The sequence below is a fragment of the Arvicola amphibius genome, chromosome 12 (assembly GCF_903992535.2).
Source record: "Arvicola amphibius chromosome 12, mArvAmp1.2, whole genome shotgun sequence".
Lineage (NCBI taxonomy): Eukaryota > Metazoa > Chordata > Mammalia > Rodentia > Cricetidae > Arvicola > Arvicola amphibius.
This window is the reverse complement of record NC_052058.2, coordinates 98,533,466-98,553,721: the sequence shown is the minus strand read 5'-3', so window position 1 is coordinate 98,553,721 and position 20,256 is coordinate 98,533,466. Positions and strand designations below refer to the sequence as shown.

General features: G+C 44.1%; 1 protein-coding gene across 1 annotated transcript; it reads right to left on the bottom strand.

Annotated features, from left to right (window-relative positions):
• Positions 1–1,861: 1,861 nt before the first annotated feature.
• On the bottom strand, positions 1,862–19,851 carry LOC119799552 (5-hydroxytryptamine receptor 5B). Its single transcript, XM_038309500.1, has 2 exons — positions 19,075–19,851; positions 1,862–2,197 (listed from the first exon to the last, which is right to left on the bottom strand). The coding sequence occupies exons 1-2, from the start codon at positions 19,849–19,851 to the stop codon at positions 1,862–1,864; spliced, it is 1,113 nt and encodes a 370-aa protein (XP_038165428.1).
• Positions 19,852–20,256: the final 405 nt, after the last annotated feature.

Sequence of the window (20,256 nt, the reverse complement as noted above, 5' to 3'; positions counted from 1 at the left end):
GAAGACAACCAAGAGCTGGAAGGGCCCACACAGACCACAGGCATCTTAGCAAGGTGATAATGGTTTGTTCTATGGGCCATCCAGATTTTTGTAGCTGCACAGCTCACTATGACCCTTAGTGTCTTTCAACCAGAAGGATTTGTATAATATAGAGGCTTTGTGGTATGGATTCTAAGTACACAGCGAGCCTCACACTCCCAATCTTGGAATAGGCACCATAAATCAATTGATAATGGGCCAAGAAAGAAACACCTCAAAAGTATTTTTATTGCTTATACGCACACACACACACACACCACAAACATGCACACATGCACACCCATGCATGCACAGGTACACACACACACACAGTCACACACACACACCCTCACTCATGCACACACAGGCACAGACACACACACATGCACACACACATGTATGTGTGTCTGCAGGCATACATGCATCAGTAGCTTCTAACGGCTGTCCTTCCCTGTGATAGAGGAGACCGTCACAGCAGGCCATGTGAGGAGCTACAAGGAGTCCTGCTGTGTGGATCATGCCCAGAAATGCCCATTTAACTGGTCTAAAGAGTTTTTAGAAAATGAGTTGGAGAGATGGCTCCGCAGTTAAAAGCACTTGTTGCTCTTGCAGAGGTAAGAGTTTGCTTTCCAGTATCCCTGTGGAACAACTTAGAATTGCCTGTAACTCCAGCTCCAGGGATTCTGACACCTTCTTCTGGTCACTACAGACACCAACATGTACACACACACACACACACACACACACACACACACACACACGTATGCACATCAGTAAAAATAAAAATAAATCTTAAAAAAACAAAACTTTGAAGAGTTATGTAAGTACCCAGCAGTATCTCATATGGACTAATTGAAAAAAAAAAACAGTAATAGCTGGGCATGATAAGATGCACGCCTTTAATCCCAGCCATCAGAAGGCAGAGGCAGGTGAATCTCAGTTAGAGGCCAGCCTGATCTACATAGTGAGTTCTAGCCTAGTCAGGACTATATAGGAGACCCTGTCTCAAATTAATAACAACAGACACAAAACAGACAAACCACTGAGACACCGCAATACAAGACCACCAAACTTCTTTGAGAGTCTGAATTGGTCTGTGTGAATTAATGAACACTTTTTCTATCTTTAAATTATATGTGTTATTTATTTTGTGTGCACAGGGGGAGAGGGCTGCTGGCGCATAAGTCCAGGTCGGGGACAACTTGCAGTAGTTGGCTTTCTCTCTTCCCTGCAACTGGGTGGGTCTCAAGGCTCAAAAGCAGGTCCCCAGGCTTGGTGGCAGGTGCCTTTACACACCGAGCCATCTTGAAGACACCTGCATGGAACACTTTTTAACAAGTTTGCAGATGAGATTCATATGTTCCCAAGCTAAAAATCATTGCCTTGCGGAAGTGTGCATGAAACTGATAAGGGTAAACTCCTCGGTGGAGAGAGGAAAGCAGAAGCTATGTCAAGGAGACAATGTCAGGAAAGCCCTCAGAGGCCCTCACTGAAGAGCAGAAAATTAAATAACACCAAAGCAAATCAACTTTGTCACATGTCAAATCTATTGAATTACCAGTACTACCTGTACTACCTAAAATATAACTTGTAAGGATTTGGCGGGGTTTCTGCCTAGTGCAGACGTGTACCACAATCCACTAGTCTGTCGTGTACATCTGTAGAAGGCATGGATGCGTTGCCAAATAGTTGCGTCCTTCATGAGAACCATTCCATATTCCAGGCCCAATGGTATGACTTCTGACGTGTCATTAGTGTGTGGTGGAGAGAATGCCCCCGGTGAAACAGGAATCACAAATCCCCCTGCTCTTCCCTGGTCTTCCCTTATGTCCCCCAGCCCTTCCTATCTCTGCTTAGTGAAGAGGCTCTTGAAGGCATTGTTGTAGTTCTTATTAAAGGCTGTGTAAATCAAGGGGTTGAAGAAGGAATTGGAGTACCCAAGCCACAGGAATATGCTTTTCCAGATGGGTGGGAGGCTACAGGAACAGAGCGGGCTGATGAGCTCCGTCAGGAAGAAAGGAATCCAACACAGCACAAACACACCGATCAAGATCCCCACCATCATGGCTGCTCGCTTCTCCTTCTGCTCCCGCCATGAGTCTCCGCTCATCTGGAAGGTCACCGTGGCTCGGCAGCGTGCTGTGAACACCATCTCAGCCTCCTGAGGCGCCTCCTTCACCTTGGAACAAAGGAAATATGGAATCAAAACAACAGAACAAGGGGGAACACTTAACAGAAGAAAAGCCAGCTATTCTCAGTTCTGTCGGAGAAGTGAGGTCATGAGGCTCAGGGGCTGTTTCCAAGCTAGAACCGGTAAGTACAGAGACTCACGGCTGAGGGGAAAGGGCGCCCACAAACAGGAACAAGTGTGCCGGGGCGGAACATTGTAAATATGATTGACATATCTGAGTGCTAGAAGCTCCAGATGTGCCTGGGCAGACAGGAATGTGTTTTCTATGCAAGATGAGCCCCTGAGTTCAATACCCAGAACCCAGCTACAAATTCCAGGCATGGTGACATATACTTGTAAGGAGGTGTGCTGGGGAGGAGGAGACAGGGGGACCTCTGGGACCCACTGACCATCCAGTCAAACTGGTGAGCTCCAGGGTTAGTGAGAAACCCTGTTTCAAAAGACCAAGGTGAAAAGGTTTAGGGAGATGGCTCAGCAGTTCAGACCACTAGCCAGCCATGCAATCATGAGGACTATAGTTTGAATCCCAGCATCCTTTGTATGCCTGCAACCCTAGATCCAAGGGGGTAGAGACAGAAGGATTGTTGAGCTTTCTGGCTTCCAGTCTGGCTAAGAAAATATAAGTCCCAGGGTCAGAAAGAGACCCTACCTCAAAATAATAGACAGCGAGTAACAGAGGCGGATACCTGATGTCCTCATCTTGTTTCTGCACACAGGCATAGGCATACACACACACACACACACACACACACACACACACACACACACACAAACACACACATACACAATTTTAAGAAACAACGTAGAAAATAACAAAGGAAGAGACCTAACATCAACCTTTGGCATTCACGCATACTTCGGCACATACACACACACACACACACACACACACACACACACACACACACAAACGCCACAGGAGACCTCACTCAGGGAAGGAAGTGGGCAGTGGAAGTATACATGTCTATAAGTTTGTACCTCCAGAAATTCTGCCCTGTCTTTGAAGCAAATAGTGTGAGGGGATCCTTTTGTGCTTCCTGATGGTGATTAGAGATCTGTTTTCAAACCCCTCAGATCTTTTTATTGTTCTTAACAAGGCTTAGCATCAGGAGAAATTAATCAACCAGAGTCTAATCTTCCTTGGAGAAATAAACATTAAATTTAAGCACCCTTTAACCTTCCAGTCCCACCGAGGAGAGATGAGACAGGCTAGCATGTGTCCAGGGCACTGGCTCTCAATGAGTCATAAGTGGGATCTGGAGCCTGAACTCGGATCCTCATGCTTGCACCATGTCCCAGGTTAAACTTCAGTCCTTAAGGAAAGTTGGGGCAGGAACACAACAGGAACTGAAGCAGAAACCATGGAGGATTGAGGCTTGCTGATACAGCCCAGATCCACTTGCCTAGGGACAATGTTGCTCGCAGGCATCTGGAACCTCCAATCTCCAATGTCAGTCACCAGTTGAGGCAGTCTCTCACAGCAGTGACTTATAGACCAATGAGACTGAGGTGCTGCCTTTTTTTACGATTTGTTTATTTACTTATTATATATACAGTTTTCTACCTACATGTATTCCTGCAGGGCAGAAGAGGGCACCATATCTCATTATAGATGGTTGTGAGCCACCATGTTGCTGGGAATTGAACTCAGGATCTCTGGAAGAGTGGAGTCTCTTAACCTCTGAGCCATCTCTCCAGTCCCAAAATTCAATTTTCATTTTTTTGTGTGGTTTTGTTTTTCAAAACAGGGTTTCTTTGTATATCCCTGCCTGTCCTGAAACTTGCTCTTTTGACCAGGCTGGCCTTGAACTTACAGAAATCCACCTGCCTCTGCTTCCTGAGTGCTGGGATTAGAGGCGTGTGCCATCCTCTTCCAGCTAAGGCATTTTTTATATGAGGTTCCTCTTCCTGGGTGGCTCTAGGTTTGTGGCCAGTTGACAAAAAATTAACCAGCACATACAACAAGCACTTTGCTCACTTAGCCATCTCCCTGCCCCCTGATTATCATGTTAATGACCATGGGATCTGTAGTGATGTCCCCTTTTTCATTTCTGATATTAATTACTGCCATTTCTCCTTACCTGTCTCAAGTTTTACATTTTTACTGACGATTTTAAAGAACCGGCTGTTGGGTTCATTGATTTTTCTCCACTGATTACTTCCAGCTTTTTAAATATCCACTCTGACTCTCAGTATAGAATTTGTTCTTTCTGTCTTGCTTCTTAAGGTATAAATTTACACAAGCAGTACTGAAGGAGAACCACAGACTTGAAGGATTAGCATTAATTACTTTAAAACAAACTAAAGGAGCTGGATCTATGGCTCAGTGGTTAAGAGAGCTGATGCTTTTCCAGACAACTGGAGTTCAGATACCAGCACCATGTCACACAGCTCACAATTACCTGTAACTCCAGTTATAGGGGATCCGATGCCTGCTTCTGGCCTCTGTGTATCCTGCACAGACATGTGCATAGTCACACAAGACATATCATATATATAAATAAAAACAATTTTTTTTAAAAAAGTACTACAGTCAGGCAGTGGTGGCACATGCCTTTAATTCTACTACTTAGGAAATAGAGGCAGGCAGATCTCTGTGAGTTTGAAGCAAGCATGATCTACAGAGCAAGTTCCAGGACAGCCAAGGCTACACAGAGAAACGCTATCTCACAAAAAACAAATGAAAACAAAACAAAAGAAACCAAAACAACAACAACAACAGAAAAGTACTATAAAGTTTTAGTAATCAAGAGTATGTTATGTTAGAAAAAAGAGCATATAAACACTGTGGATCAGTGGAATACGGAAAAACATGGAGAGCCCAATAATAAACCTACATATATAATAAATATATAATATAATATAAGTATATCTATATATACACAAACTATATATGTGAGTATGTGTGTCTCTGTGTGTGTGTGTCTCTCTCTCTGTGGGGGGGGGTGTTAAATTGTCAATTTGCAACCACTTGGGAAGAGAATCTCAATGAGGGATGACCATTGGGCATTTCTGTGAGTGATTGTCTTTATTCCAATAAATGACATTGGAAGACCCAGCCCACTTTAGGCAGCACCATTCACTAAGTTTGAGTCCTGGGCTGGGTAAGTAGAGATGGCGAGCTAAACAGTAGCAATCATGTATTCCTTCACTTCATTCATTTCTCTTTGCTCTTGACTGTGGCTATGATGTGACCAGTTCTGAGTTTTTGTTGCCTTGATTTCCCCACTATGATGGACTGGAACCCAGAAATATTACTGAAATAAGTTCTTTCTCTTCTAAGTTGTTTTCAACAGGGTATTTTACCAAAGCAATAGAAATGAAATTAGGTCATACAGTCAGCTGATCTAAGGGGCAGAGGTAATAAAATAAACCATGTGTGGAGGCTCTCACCCATTTTGATAAAAAAAAAAAAAACAAAAATTACCCTTTAAAAGGTTTAACAATTTAAACAAATAAAACCTGCCATATGACTTTTCTTTTAAGAAAAGACCTCATTTTGCCAGACTGGCCTCAAACTCACTATTTATCTGAAGATGAGCTTGATCCTCCTGCCCCCACCTCCTTCTGAAATCACAGGCACGCATCACCAGGCCTGGATTACGTGATGCTGGGGATCACACCCAGGACTTCATGAATACTAGGCAAGGTCTCTACCATCTGAGATACATTCCCTGGCCTCAATATCAATGACTACAGGAACACAAGGCTATTCTAGACTTGCCAAACACGTCTCCAGGTTTAGTCAAGGAACCTATCATAATCCTTGAAAAAAATCTATTGAAAATATAGGTTAAGGTAAGGTCTAAAGATTCTTTGGAAGAGAGAATAAAGGTCCCCACTAGGCCAGATGACAAGAACAGAGACTTTTGTGTCAGACCCATGGTTGGGACTGGGCAAGCTCATCTGCACCTCTAAGCCTGCTTGCCTCCCTGTGAAGCAGGCTGCTGAAACTGCTCTGCACCGAGGATCCAAGGAAGATGAGCACTGGACACACAGTCCGTGCCCAGAATAACCCCCGCCACAGGCGTTCACCCATCCATATTCATGCTGGAGACTGGGATTGGAATTAGAGCCACCAGTGGAGCAGACACAACCCTGGTCCTTACAGAGTCTGCTCTAGAGAGACAATCTGTCCACATTAGTATTGCAACATATTGTATAATTACAATGGGAAGTGGATCCTTATAAGTAATGTAATAATTCTGCTTTGCCTAGATTAAAAAACAAACTTTAAATGGCTCTGTATCATAAATTAGTTATTAGACTGGGGAGATGACTCAGCGAGTACTCACTTTGCCACACAAGTGTAAGGACCAGATTTCAGATTCCTAGCACCTATGTAAATGCTGGCCAGGCATGACAGATCACCTGTAATTGCAGCAAAGGAAATGGAGACAGCAGATCCCTTGAGAAAGCTGGCTAGCGAGACTGGCTAAACCTGGCAGGGTGAGAGACCCTGCCTCACTAACCCTAAAATAAGGTAGAGAGCAATCAAGCAAGACATCCAGCACCCATCTCTGGCTTCCAAATTCACAAGCACACACATGCCTGTGCACTCACACTTGAAAACTAGCATTACACACCCACATATAGAGAACATCATAATAATTAGCTACCTTTTCTGCACATTCTCTCTCTCTCTTTCTCTCTCTCTTCTGTGTGTGTGTGTGTGTGTGTGTGTGAGAGAGAGAGAGAGAGAGAGAGAGAGAGAGAGAGAGAGAGAGAGAGAGAGAGAGAAGCTTCTTCTTTTCACCTTTAGGTTACTAGTCCTAAAAGAATGTGCCTATGATCCTCTGAACTCACTCATGGCTCCCTGTACTAAGATCTTACTTTCCACTTTTATAGTGTGATGTCTGAATCTGAGAGAGAGAAAGGACGTATCTCTTAGTACAGAAACTACCTATCAACAGCACCTGCTCCCTGGAAATAACCACTTAACCAATGACTTAGTGTTACAATGCAATGGTTTGCATCTGCCTCTCTCTTGCTTCTTGGAAGATGCCAAGCCATAACTGTTTTCAGCTCTTGTCCAGGATCCAGCTGGAAGCAAGCATCAGGACCATGGCAGGAGTAAATGTCCTGGACTCCATTCTCAGCACATCTGCTTGCCCATCCCTTCTCACTTGGAGTACTGTGCTAAAAATATGCACTAAGAAGGGCTCCAAGTGGCCTAGCTTTACAGTCAGAATTCTATTCACATCTACATTCAGATTCTGTGTCCTGCTCCATCCTCCTAAGATCCCTACCTGTTTGTCTGGGAAAACCACTATATCAGTCTAAACACAGATGCATGAAAATCTGGGCAAAAGAAGAGCCTTTTCCTCTGGCATTGTACACCTGAGCACCCAGGATCCTCTCCTCCTGTCACCTGAGGAGAGACTAGGAAGGGGCAAATAATTGAGCAGTAAAACAGTCTCGGGGGGAGGGGGAGAGTAGTAGGATAGTTCACTTGGTACAGTTCTTGTCTTGTAAGTGAGAGAAGCTGAGTTCAAGCCCCCAAATCCATGTCTTAAAGAAAGAGGAAGGAAGGAAGGAAAGGAGGAAGGAAAGAAGGAAGGACCAAGAATGATGGATTGTACTTAGAATTCCAGTGACAGAGAGGAGGAGACAGGTGTATCCAAAGAAACCTTGTTTCAAAAAAGTGGGAAGGTCCCTAAAAAACACCCCACCACACTCCCACACATGAGTCTCTCTCCCATGGGGTCGCTGCAGGTGTATTCTAAAAAGGTAGCAGAGAACCACCCCGTCTATAATGAGCTGTTCCAGCCTTTCCCATTGTCCAGCTCAGAGGACAGGGGACAAAATTACAAACAAGACCAAAACAAAAATCAAGGCACTGGAGGAGACAAGACTAGGCCATTGTGTAGCACCAAGCAGCGTCAGGTACCACAGGAGGTCTAAGGGACAAACAGCTGTATCATGAAGTCATTCCAGTAATCCATAGTCATCTCTTACGGAGAGGGAAATAGGATCCACCGAGCACAAGCAGAAGAAAGTGACCGTTCTTTCCCCTTCTCCTCCCACTCAGGAAATGCTTGTTAATGGGCACTTTCCCAGCCATCTTCCTACCCATCTAAAGAACTTCCCAGTCACTTGAGTCTTTCCATTGAGGAATAGAAAGTAAGAAATTGATGGGGAGGAAAATGTGGTACATTTATACAACGGGGCACTACACAGCAGAAAAAAATGACCTCTTGAAATGTGTGGGCAAATGGATGGAGCTAGAAAACATATTGAGTGAGGTAACTCAGACCCAAAAAGACAATTATCATATGTACTCACTTATAAGTGGTTTTTAAACATAAAGTAAAGAAAACCAGCCTGCAAATCACAATCCCAGAGAATCTAGACGGATGTAGGAGTGTCTTATATCTATCTGTTGTTTCATTGGTTAATTAATAAAGAAACTGCTTGGCCTGATAGGTCAGAACATAGGTGGATGGAGTAGACAAAACAAAATGCTGGGAAGAAGGCAGTGAGGCAGACACTTCAGGCAGTCGCCATGATGCTCTGACCTGAGACAGACGCCATGGAGCCAGCCACCAGGTCAGACATGCTGAATCTTTCCCAGTAAGCCACCACCTCGTGGTGCTACACAGATTATTAGAAATGGGTTAATCAGGATGTGAAAATTAGCCAATAAGAGGCTGAAACTAATGGGCCAGGCAGTGTTTAAATGAATACAGTTTCCATGTAATTATTTCGGGTAAAGCTAGCAGGATGGCGGAATGCAAGCCACCACTCCCATCACAACACTAGACAACAAAGAGGACCCTAAGAGAGACATACATAGATCCAATCTACATGGGAAGTAGAAAAAGACAAGATCTCCTGAGTAAATTGGGAGCATAGGGACCATGAGAGAGGGCTGAAGGAGAGGGGAGAGGCAGGGAAGGGAGCAGAGAAAAATGTATAGATCAATAAAATCAATTTTCTTAAAAAAAGAAATGGATGGGATAAGTTGATTTGAAGAGATCCTGAGGGAAGCAAAGTAGAAAAGACAAGTATACTGGTTAGATTATTCATCTGAAATAGACTAATTTCACCAAGGAAGCAGTAAGCTGAGTCCACCCATGCACTATCAAAATGTGTGCTCAGAAGCTCCGAGTTCACGGCTGCCCAGCCTGAGTGTGACACCACACACACAGAGGGACCCTGGAAGGGAAGACACTGCCAGCAGCAACCTCTAAGGAAATATAAAAGTTTGGTGTGTAGCTCAGTGGTAAAGTCTGGATAGCATATAGAAGGCCTTGGGTTCAGTGGTCAATACTGAAAGAAGAGGGGAGAGGGAGGGAGGGAGGGGAGGGACTATGAGTCAGTTATACATAACTCGTTTTCACATTTCATATGATGTCCATTAGGAAATAGAAAGACAAAGCAGGGCATGGTGGTGGCAACAGGTGGATCCCTAGAGTCCAGCTGTCCAACCAGCCTAGCCTCCTTGGTGTACACCAAAGCAGTGAGAGACCCTGTCTGAAAAAAATGTGGACCCCAACTCACACATGCTCATCGAGTACACTGGGAAATGGAAAGATGCATGGAGAGCACCAGCCTCTTGAAACAACTGCCACTAACTCATCCTCACATCAGTCTTGTGCGATCTTTATAGGACCAGAAGCTCTGCTGCAAAAACCCAAAATCCAATACGTCCGCAAATATAAAGCTTCTTAAACATCAGCATGACACCACCAGCAGGAAGTTTCATTCCTGACCTCTAGGAGGGGTCATCACTGACATGCAGGCAGGCTGAAAATGGTTTGTGAAATGACCTTCCAGCTACATTTTGCTTTTTGAATGGGTTTCCCACTGGTCTGGAGCTAGCCAAATAGGCTAGACTGGCCAGTCAGTGGGTCCCAGGGATTTACCCATCTATACCTCCCTATCTCTGGGATTACAAGTGTGTACAACTACTCTTAGCCATTCGTCATGATTCTGGGGGTCCAACACAGGTCCTGTACTTCCAATAAAAGCAATTTATTGATTGAGTCATATCTCTAACCTCTGGAGTAACTATTTCTAATTAAAGATGCCAGGACAAGACTTGGAATGCCCAAGGGTTTGGTCTGCTCTGCAACAGTCAAATGCCAAGTTTGAAAAACTGCATCTCCAACACCCAGCAGTCTTCACACACCCATTACCATCCTCCACCACATCTGTGACCACGGGAGCCTTGGCCCAGAGTGTCCCTGTGAGGGAAAGTGTCTGAGTTTCCGGTTGAAGGGCTCAGTTCCCTAGGGCTTTGCCCTGGGAGGAACTTCCCCACCCAACAAGCCCGGGAGACCCCAAGCAGCTTCCACACACCCACTACCTTCCTCCACCACATCTATGACCACAGGAGCCTTGCCTCAAATTGCCCCTGGACAAAGCCTTTGTCCAGACTGACCCTAAAGAGAACCTTGGTCCAGACTGCCCCTGGAGAGAGCCTTGGTCCAGACTCCCCCTGGAGAGAGCCTTGGTCCAGACTGTCCCTGGAGAGAGTCTTAGTCCAGACTGCCCTAGAGAGAGCCTTAGTCCAGACTGCCTCTGGAGAGGAGCCTTGGTCCAGACTGCCCCTGGAGAGGAGCCTTGGTCCAGACTGCCCCTGGACAAAGCTTTGGCCCAGACTGCCCCTAGAGAGAGCCTTAGTCCAGACTGTCCCTGGAGAGGAGCCTTGGCCCAGACTGCCCCTGGAGAGAGCCTTGGTCTAGACTGCCCCTGGAGAGAGCCTTGGTCTAGACTGCCCCTGGAGAGGAGCCTTGGTCTAGACAGCCCCTGGAGACAGCCTTGGTCCAGACTGCCCCTGTAGAGAGCCTTGGTCTAGACTGCCCCTGGAGAGAGCCTTGGTCTAGACTGCCCCTGGAGAGGAGCCCCAGACTTTTACCAGCATCCTACCTGCACCCAGAGGAAGAGCAACCACTTAAGTCACAGGCCCCACCTGCACCCATAGGGAAAAGATGGGCAGGTGGCAGTTTAATAGAACATTCAACAACAAAAAGACCAATATGGCACCACCAGAACCTAGTGGTCCTACAACAGGAAGACCTGAACATTATAACCCAGAAGAAGCAGAAGAAAATGGTCTTCAATATAACTTTATGGAGCTAAAAGAGAGAAAAAGACCCTTAAAGAAATGGAGGAAAAAATAAACAAAAATTGAAGAAATCATTAAATCTATTAAAGAAAACCAAAAAAAACCAATCAAACAGGTGAAACAAATAGCTCAAACAGTTCAAGATTTGAAAATTAAAATAAAGGCAATAAAGAAAACACAAACCAAGGGAATTCTGGAAATGGAAAACCTGGGTAAACAAACAGGAACTACAATGCAAGCATAGCCAACAGGTTACAAGAGATGGAAGAGAGAATCACAGGAGCTGGAGATACGATAGAAGAATTAGTTTCATTGGTCAAAGAAAACATTAAATCCAACAAATCCTTAACACAAAACATCCAAGAAATCTGGGATAGCGTGAAAAGACCAAACCTAAGAATAATAGGGATAGAAAGAGAAGAACTCCAGCTCAAAGGCACAGAAAATCTATTCAATAAAATCATAGAAGAAAACTCCCAACCTAAAGAAGGATGTGCCTGTGAAGGTACAAGAAATTTACAGAACACCAAATAGACTGGACCAGAAAAGAAAATACCCCTGACATATAACAATCAAAACACTAAACATGCAGTATGAAGAAAGAATATTAAGAGCTGCTAAGGAAAAAGGCCAAGTAACATATGAAGGTAGACCCATCAGAATTACACCTGACTTCTCAATGGAAACTCTGAAAACCAGAAGGTCCTGGACAGGTGTGGTGCAGACACTAAGAAATCATGGACATAAGCCCAGACTATTATACCCAGCAAACCTTTCAATCACCATAGATGGAGAAAACAAGATATTCCATAACAAAACCAAATTTCAACACTACCTATACACAAATTCAGTCTTATAGAAAGCAATAGAAGGAAAACTCCAACCCAAGGAAGTTAGCTGCACCCACAAAAACATGGGCAACAAGTAACCTCACCCCTCACACTGGCAAACCCTGAAGAAGGGAAATGCACAAACACTACCACTGAAAAATAACAAGAGTAAACAATCAGTGGTCATTAATATCTCTTAATATCAAAGGACTCAATTCACCTATAAAAAGACACAGGTTAACAAGATGAATAAAAAACAGGATTCATCCTTCTGCTGCATACAAGAAACACACCTCAATCTTAAAAACAAGCACTACCTCAGAGTAAAGGGTTGGGAAAAGACTTTCCAATCAAATGGACCTAAGAAACAAGTAAGTGTTGCTAACCTAATATCTAACAAAATAGATTTCAAACTAAAGTCAATCAAAAGAGATGGAGAAGGATACTTCATACTCACAGGAAAAATCCATCAAGACAAAGTCTCAATTCTGAACATCTATGCCCCCAATACAAGAACACCCACATATGTAAAAGAAACATTACTAAAGCTTAAATCACACATCAAACCCTACACACTAATAGTGGGAAAATTCAACACCTCACTCTCACTAATGAACAGGTCTGCCAGGCAGAAACTTAACAGAGAAATAAGAGAACTAACAGATGTCATGACTCAAATAGACTTAACAGACATCTACAAGACATTTCACCCAAACACAAAAGAATATACCTTCTTCTCAGCACCTCATGGAACTTTCTCTAAAATTGACCACATACTTAGTCACAAAGCAAACCTCAGCAGATACCAAAAAAAATTGAAACAACTTCCTGTATCTTATCAGATCACCATAACTTGAAGTTAGAACTCAACAAAACACTAATTGCAGAAAGCCTATAAACTCATGGAAATTAAACAACTCTCAACTGAATCACCCCTGAGTCAAGGAAGAAATAAAAAAAGAAATTAAAGACTTCCTAAAATTCAATGAAGATGAGTGCACAACATACCCAAACTTATGGGACACTTTTAAAGCAGTGCTAAAAGGAAAGTTCATAGCAGTAAGAGCCTACATAAGGAACCTGGAGAAATCACACACTAGCTACTTAACAGCACACTTGAAAGCTCTAGAACAAAAAGAAGCAAACTCACCGAGGAGGAATAGACTTCAGGAAATAATCAAATTGAGGGCTTAAGTCAATAAAATAGAAACAAAGAAAGCAATCAAAGAATCAATGAGACAAAGAGTTGGTTTTTTGAGAAAATCAACAAAATAGACAAACCCTTATTCAAGCTAACCAAAAAGCAGAGAGGAAATATGCAAATTAACAAAATTAGAAATGAAAAAGAGGACATAGAAACAGACAAAGAGGAAATCCAGAGAATCATCAGGTCATACTTCAAAAACCTGTACTCCACAAAATTAGAAAATTTAAAGGAAATAGACAATTTTCTGGATATGTACCTCATACAAAAATTAAATCAAGAACAGATAAACAATTCAAATAGAACTATCACACCTAAAAAAAAATAGAAGTGTCATCAAAAGTCTCCCAACCAAAAAATTTTCAGGATCAGATGCTTTCAATAAAGAATTACACCAGAATTTCAAAGAAGAGCTAATACTAATACTCCTCAAATCATTCCACACAATAGAAACAGAGGGACATTGTCAAACTCTTTTAATGAGGCAACAGTACCCAAACCACACAAAGACATAACTAAGAAAGAGAATTGTAGACCAATCTCCCTCATAAACATTGATGCAAAACTACTCAATAAAATACTGGCAAACCGAATCCAAGAATACATCAAAACAATCATTCACCATGATCAAGGTGGCTTCATCCCAGAGATACAGGGATGGTTCAACACATGAAAATCCATCAATGTAATCCATCATATAAATACACTTAAAGAAAAAAAATATGACCATCTAATTAGATACTGAATAAGCATTAACACCCCTTCATGATAAATGTCTTGGAGAGATCAGGGATACAATGAACATATCTAAACCTAATAAAAGCAGTATACAGCAAACTGGCAGCCAACATCAAATTGAATGGAGAGAAACTTAAAGTGATACCACTAAAATCAGAGAAACAAGACAAGGCTGTCCACTCTCTCCCTATCTGTTCAACATAATACTCCAAGTTCTAGCTAGAACAATAAGACAACAAAAGGAGATCAAGGGGAAACAAATTGGAAAGGAAGAAGTCAAATTTTCACTATTTGCAGATGATATAAAAATATACATAAAGAACACCAAAAAAATTGACAAGTGAACTCCTACAACTGGTAAACACCTTCAGTAATGTGGCAGGATCAATAGGCCTTCTATATATAAATGATAAAGGAGCTAAGAAAGAAATCTATATATAAATGATAAAGGAGCTAAGAAAGAAATCAGAAAAACATCACCATTCATAATAACCACAAACAACATAACATAAAATATCTTGGGGTAACACTAACCAAAGGAGTGAAAGACCTGTACAGCAAGAACTTTAAGTCTCTGAATAAAGAAAGTGAGGAAGATATCAGAAAATTGAGAGATCTTTCATGCTCTTTGATAGGTAGGATCAATGTAATAAAAATGGCAATCCTACCAAAAGAAATCTACAGATTCAATGCAAGCTCCATCAGAATCCCAGCACAATTCTTCACAGACCTGGAAGAACTATACTCACCTTCATATGGGAAAACAAAATATCCAGAGTAGCCAAAACAATACTGTACAACAAAAGAACTTCCAGAGGCATCACCATTTCTGACATCAAGCTCTATTATACAGTTACAGTAATAAAAACAGCTTGGTACTGGCATATAAACAGATAGGTTGACCAATGGAATCAAATCAAAGACCCTGATATTAATCTACACACCTAAGAACAGCTGGGTTTTGGCAAAGTAGCTAAAATTATACAATGGAAAAAACAAAACCTCTTTCACAAATGGTTCTGGCATAACTGAATATCAACATGTAAAAGAATGCAAATAGATCCATATCTATCCCCATACACAAAACTTAAGTCCAATTGGATCAAAGACCTCAAGATAAATCACACTGAACCTCACTGAATAGAAAGTGGGAAGTAGCCTTGAACTCATGGGCCCAGGAGACCAGTCCAAGAGAGGGAGGAGCCACAATATGAGCAAAGAGATGAAGATCATGATGGTGATACCCACAGAAACAGCTGATCTGACCTACTGAGAGCTCATTGGCTCTGGACTGATACTGGGGAAACCTGCATAGGACCAAACTAGGCCCACTGAATGTGGGGGGACAGTTGTGAGGCTTGGGAAGTCTTCGAGAGCCACTAGCAGTGGGACTAGGATTTATCTGGTGTCTTGGAGCCCATTCTCTTTGGAGGGATACCTTGCTCAGCCTAGATATAGGGGGAGGGCCTTGGTCTTGCCTCAAAGTGAAGTGTCAGACTTTATTGACTGCGCTATGGGAAGCCTTACCCTTTCTGAGGAGTGGATGGGGGTTGGGTGGGAGGAAGGAGGGAGTGGGTACAGGGATAGCTGTACAAAATGAGAAAAGATTGTATTAAAAATCTTAATTAAAAAAACCCTGCATCTCCAAACATCACCCACCATAAGCAGAGGATGCTTATCATGGCTGACAACTCAGAACAGGAAATTTTCTCCTCTAGTGTGTAGAAAAAAGCTGTGCAAATCAGGACATTCTCTTGTCAAAATAAAAGCCGAGCACAGTTGGCTTGGTACAAATAAGCCATCCTGCCATGCAGCAAAATGCACAAGAAATATACAGGTTGGCCAAACCCTCTTTTTTGTTTGTTTGTTTTTTTAATTATTTAAAGATTTATTTTTTATTGTGTATATAGTGTTCTGCTTGCATGCCAGAAGAGGACACCAGATCTCATTATAGACAGTTATGAGCCACCACGTGGTTGCTGGGTTTGAACTCCAGACACCTGAAAGAACAGCCAGTGCTTTTAACCTCTGAGCCCTCTCTCCAGCCCTCTAACTCGTGGGTAAGGTACGCTTGTCATGATTCTTATGTTAAGGTTGGTTTTGTTTTGCTGCTGAGAATTTGGTTGCTCTGTAAGGGCTGAGGACGCACTAGGATTAGCGCTTAGAAAGGGAAAATGTAAGCAAGTACATTAATTGAGGTTAGGTTGCATTTATGCTTTCAGCTTTAATTTCATCTGGTTCTGGACTAGGGGAGGTAGTTTGGTCAGGAAGGTACGTGGATACTGTGGATTCTAGTTTCATTTCTGTTGTTGTGATAAAACACCCTGACATCCCCCTGTAAAAAATGACCTCAGAGAAAAAGCCATGTATTCGTCTTCTGATTCCCGATTCCAGTCCATCACAGTGCGGAAGTGACAGTGGCAGGAGCCTGAAGTAACCAGTCACATCGTACCCACGGTCCTGAGCAGAGGGAGAATGCATGCTTGCTCACTCTCCTCCCTTACACCATGTATAGGACCCCCTATCAAGGGAATGGGGCCGGCAAACATGGGTGGGTCTTCCCACATCAGCTAACTTTAATCCCTCACAGGCATGGTCACTGGTCAAGCTGATCTAGACTATTTCTCAATTAAGACTTTCTTGCCATGTTATTCTAGGTTATATCAAAGTTGACAGTTAAAACTTAACCATCAGCTGGAAGTGTTGGCACACACCTTTAACCCCAGCTCTTGGGAGGCAGAGTCAGCCTGGTCTACATAGCGAGTTCCAAGACAGGGCTGCATAACGAGAACCTGTCTCAAACTGAATAAAAAAGAAATGAAGGAGGTTGGGGGGAAGGAAGGAAGGAAGGATGGACAAATTAATCATCTTGCAGTATTAAATATTTTTCTGTTTTTTTCTGACCAGATATCTCACAAGAAGCAACTTAAGGGGGGAAGGTTTTATTTTTGCATACAGTTCTCAGACACAGTCTGTCACGGTGGGGAAGCCGTGGTATCAAGAGTAGGAGGTATCTGGTCACACTGCATTCTCAATCAGGAAGCAGAACATAGGAGGGAAGCAGGGCTGGGCTATGAGGGCTCATTCTAGGCGAGCCATTTCTTCTAGGGAGGCTGGGACTCTGAAAGATCTCACAACCTTCCCAAGCTGCATGCCCAGCTGGAAGCCAGGCACTCAAACACATGAGCCTGTGGGGGACACTTCACATTCACACCATGACAGAGATGATGCAGCACATTGTAGCAGTCAAGGCCCAGAGGGGAGGGGGGCTTTGCCTGGGCCCTCCCACTACAGAGTCACTCAGCACAATTCTGGCCCTGCCCCCTGGATCTCTTTCTCCTCATCAGAGGCTGCCTCTGATTGGCCAGTCAGCTGTCCTTTCACCTCTTCACATCACCTTCCTAAATAGGATGTGTCTGAGTGGACAGCAAGGACTGGGGATGGCGCCAAGTGGTAGTGTCCTTGCCTGTCTTGTATAAGCGCCTGTGTTTGATCGCCGACAATGCAACCAAACCAAACCAAAATAAATCAAGCAAATAAAAACTGTTTCTTCTGCCAAAACGAAGAGCAAAATCAGGCTTGGCAAGCTTTTCAGGCATCCAGTCCACTGTGATTTTCCTAGGTGCATAACTAGATTGCTGTAGCTATTAAAAGTCAGCCCTCACCCTGCAATCAGACAGAGAAACTATAATCACCCCAGGCATTTCTGAGGTACCTTTCAAAGAACATCATTAATTCTGAATAAAGCTCTCCCAACATTTTCCAATTATAGACTTGACCTTCCTGTTTTGTGTTTAAAAAAATTCCTCTGCCATTTAATTAAAACAAAAAAGAATATGCTTTTAAAAATGCATGCACTTGTCTGGTTGCTTAGTATCTGGGCAACTTTGTAAAAGTAAAACCAACTACGGCAGCCTTTCCTATCTCGGGCTCTCTTTAATTTTGACCCCTTTTCTGGTTCACACATTGTATTTGTGTGTATGTATACATGGGTACATGTGTGCATGTGTATATGGGTGTGTGTGTGTGTGTGTGTGTGTGTGTGTGTGTGTAGTCCAGAGTTCTGTGACATGAGGTGTTTTTCTCAATTTTTCTCCATAGTATTTTTTTTTGAGACAGGGTCTCTTTTTGAACCTGCAGCTCCACTGTTGCAGTTAAACTGTCAGATGGTTGAGACGCCCTTTCCTCTGCCAGTTCTGCCATTCTCCATGAGTAGGGGCTATGTAGATTTTTTTCATTCTTTAGTTCATGGGATCCTCACTAGGGGCTTTATACAGTAGGACCTAAGGCTGGGAATGTGGCTCAGTTGGTAGAATGCTTGCCCCAAATGGCCAAAGCTGTGGGCTTCATTCCCAGAACTATAAACCAAGCATGGTGGTGCTCGCCTCTAATTCCGGCTTTTGGAAAGTGAGGGGAGAGAGATCAGAAGTTCAAGGTGATCCTCAGCTACTCAGAAAGGTCCAATCAACTTGCAATATCTGAGCCCTGCCTTCAAAAATTAAACTAAATTAAAAGTAATAACTAACTTATTTAAAGATGAAAAAGGGAGGCACGAGGGTATTAAGCAATGGATGTCTGGAACTGGAACTGCAACCTAGTTTCTCTCTCCCAAATCTCCAGGGGACATAACTGGGGTTGGTATAACAAGGGAGAGTGGCAATGGAACTTTTCTTTTAAACACGCACGCACGCACGCACGCGCGTGCGCGCACACACACACACACACACACACACACACACACACACTACTTCTGAGGTTTAGAGGTTCCAGCACTAGTCCTAATGTGCAAAGAAACCATTTTCACAGGTGCATATTCCGCAGGTGGTTCGCTAGAAGCAGAAGCGGTAAGTCACCCCATGTGCTCTTGGAAAGAGCAGATGGCCATCTCCTCCCGCGTTCCACATGCGACAGTTTTTCCATTTATTCTCCAATATCCAAGCTCTGTCCCACTCTTCCCTTTCTCTAAATTCCATTCTTCCCAGCGTCCCCTACTCCCAAATCCACAATCAGCCCCTCTCACCTGCTCGGTGGCAGGCAAAGGCACCACAGCCCTCCGTCTACGGCCAAAGCGAAACTTGGCGGCTTTGTAAATCTTCCAGTAGACGAAGAGCACCACCGCCAGAGGCAGGTAGAAGGCTCCGCAGGTGGAGAAGACAGCATAGGAGGGCTCCTGGCTCACCTGGCAACGCTGTAGCCGAGCATCATAGGCTTCTCCCCAGCCAAAGAGCAACGGTGCGAGCGCGATGAGCGCAGACAGTGCCCAGGTGATCCCGATCATGAGCGCTGAAGCGCGGCGCCGGGTGCGCAGCGTGTACTGTAGGTGACGCGTGATGGTCCAGTAGCGGTCCAGGGCGATGGCCGCCACGTTCCAGATGCTGGCCGTGCAGCATAACACGTCGAAGGAGATCCATACGTGGCACAGACTCCTTCCCAGCTGCCAGCGTCGCCCAGTTGACAACTCGCTTACCAGGCTCAGTGGCATCACCAGGGCTGCCACAAGCACGTCCGAGACCGCTGTCGAGGCCACCAAGTTATGTGGCACGCGGTGGAAGGTGCGGACGCGCAAGATGGTCACTAGAACTAGTAGATTCCATAAGAAAGTGGCAGCGATCAGCAACACCAATAGAGTCACCACGAGCACGGTGAAGATGGAAAGGGGTGGCTCACGGCCTGGCAAGATGAGTCCACCTGGGGTGTACCCCAAGTCCTTGCCGGAATTTGGGCTCTCACTGCAGCTTTCCAGTCCCTGGGTAAAGGCGATGCCAGGGGTGGCGCCGGAGAGGTTAGAGACTTCCATTGTTCAGGGACGTGGGCTCTCGGCAGATGTGCGCGTGATTGCATGGACTGTGGGTAGGTAGTGAAAGAGAAGGGGCACTTCGTGCTTCTCAGTGCAGAGAAGTCCAAATCGCGCCACCCTAGTCCTTTTTCCAAACTGCACCCTCCCTTTGGCGCTTCTTTTGGTGGTCTCCGTGGACTCTCTTTTCCAGTTGAGAAAAAAAGAAATGAGTCGGATCCTTTAGGTTTGCTTTGCCAAGCGTATCAATCTCTCCGGGTCCCTTTGTGATCTTCAGGGTAACTGGCTGCTGAGGGTTGGGGACCGATGTCTGAACGCAGGGATGGCTCAGAGAGACCTCCCCTGGATAAGGGTTGGAACCAAGGGGTCCCTGGTGTGCGCTGAAGTGGGCGGAGCAGGTTTAGAGCC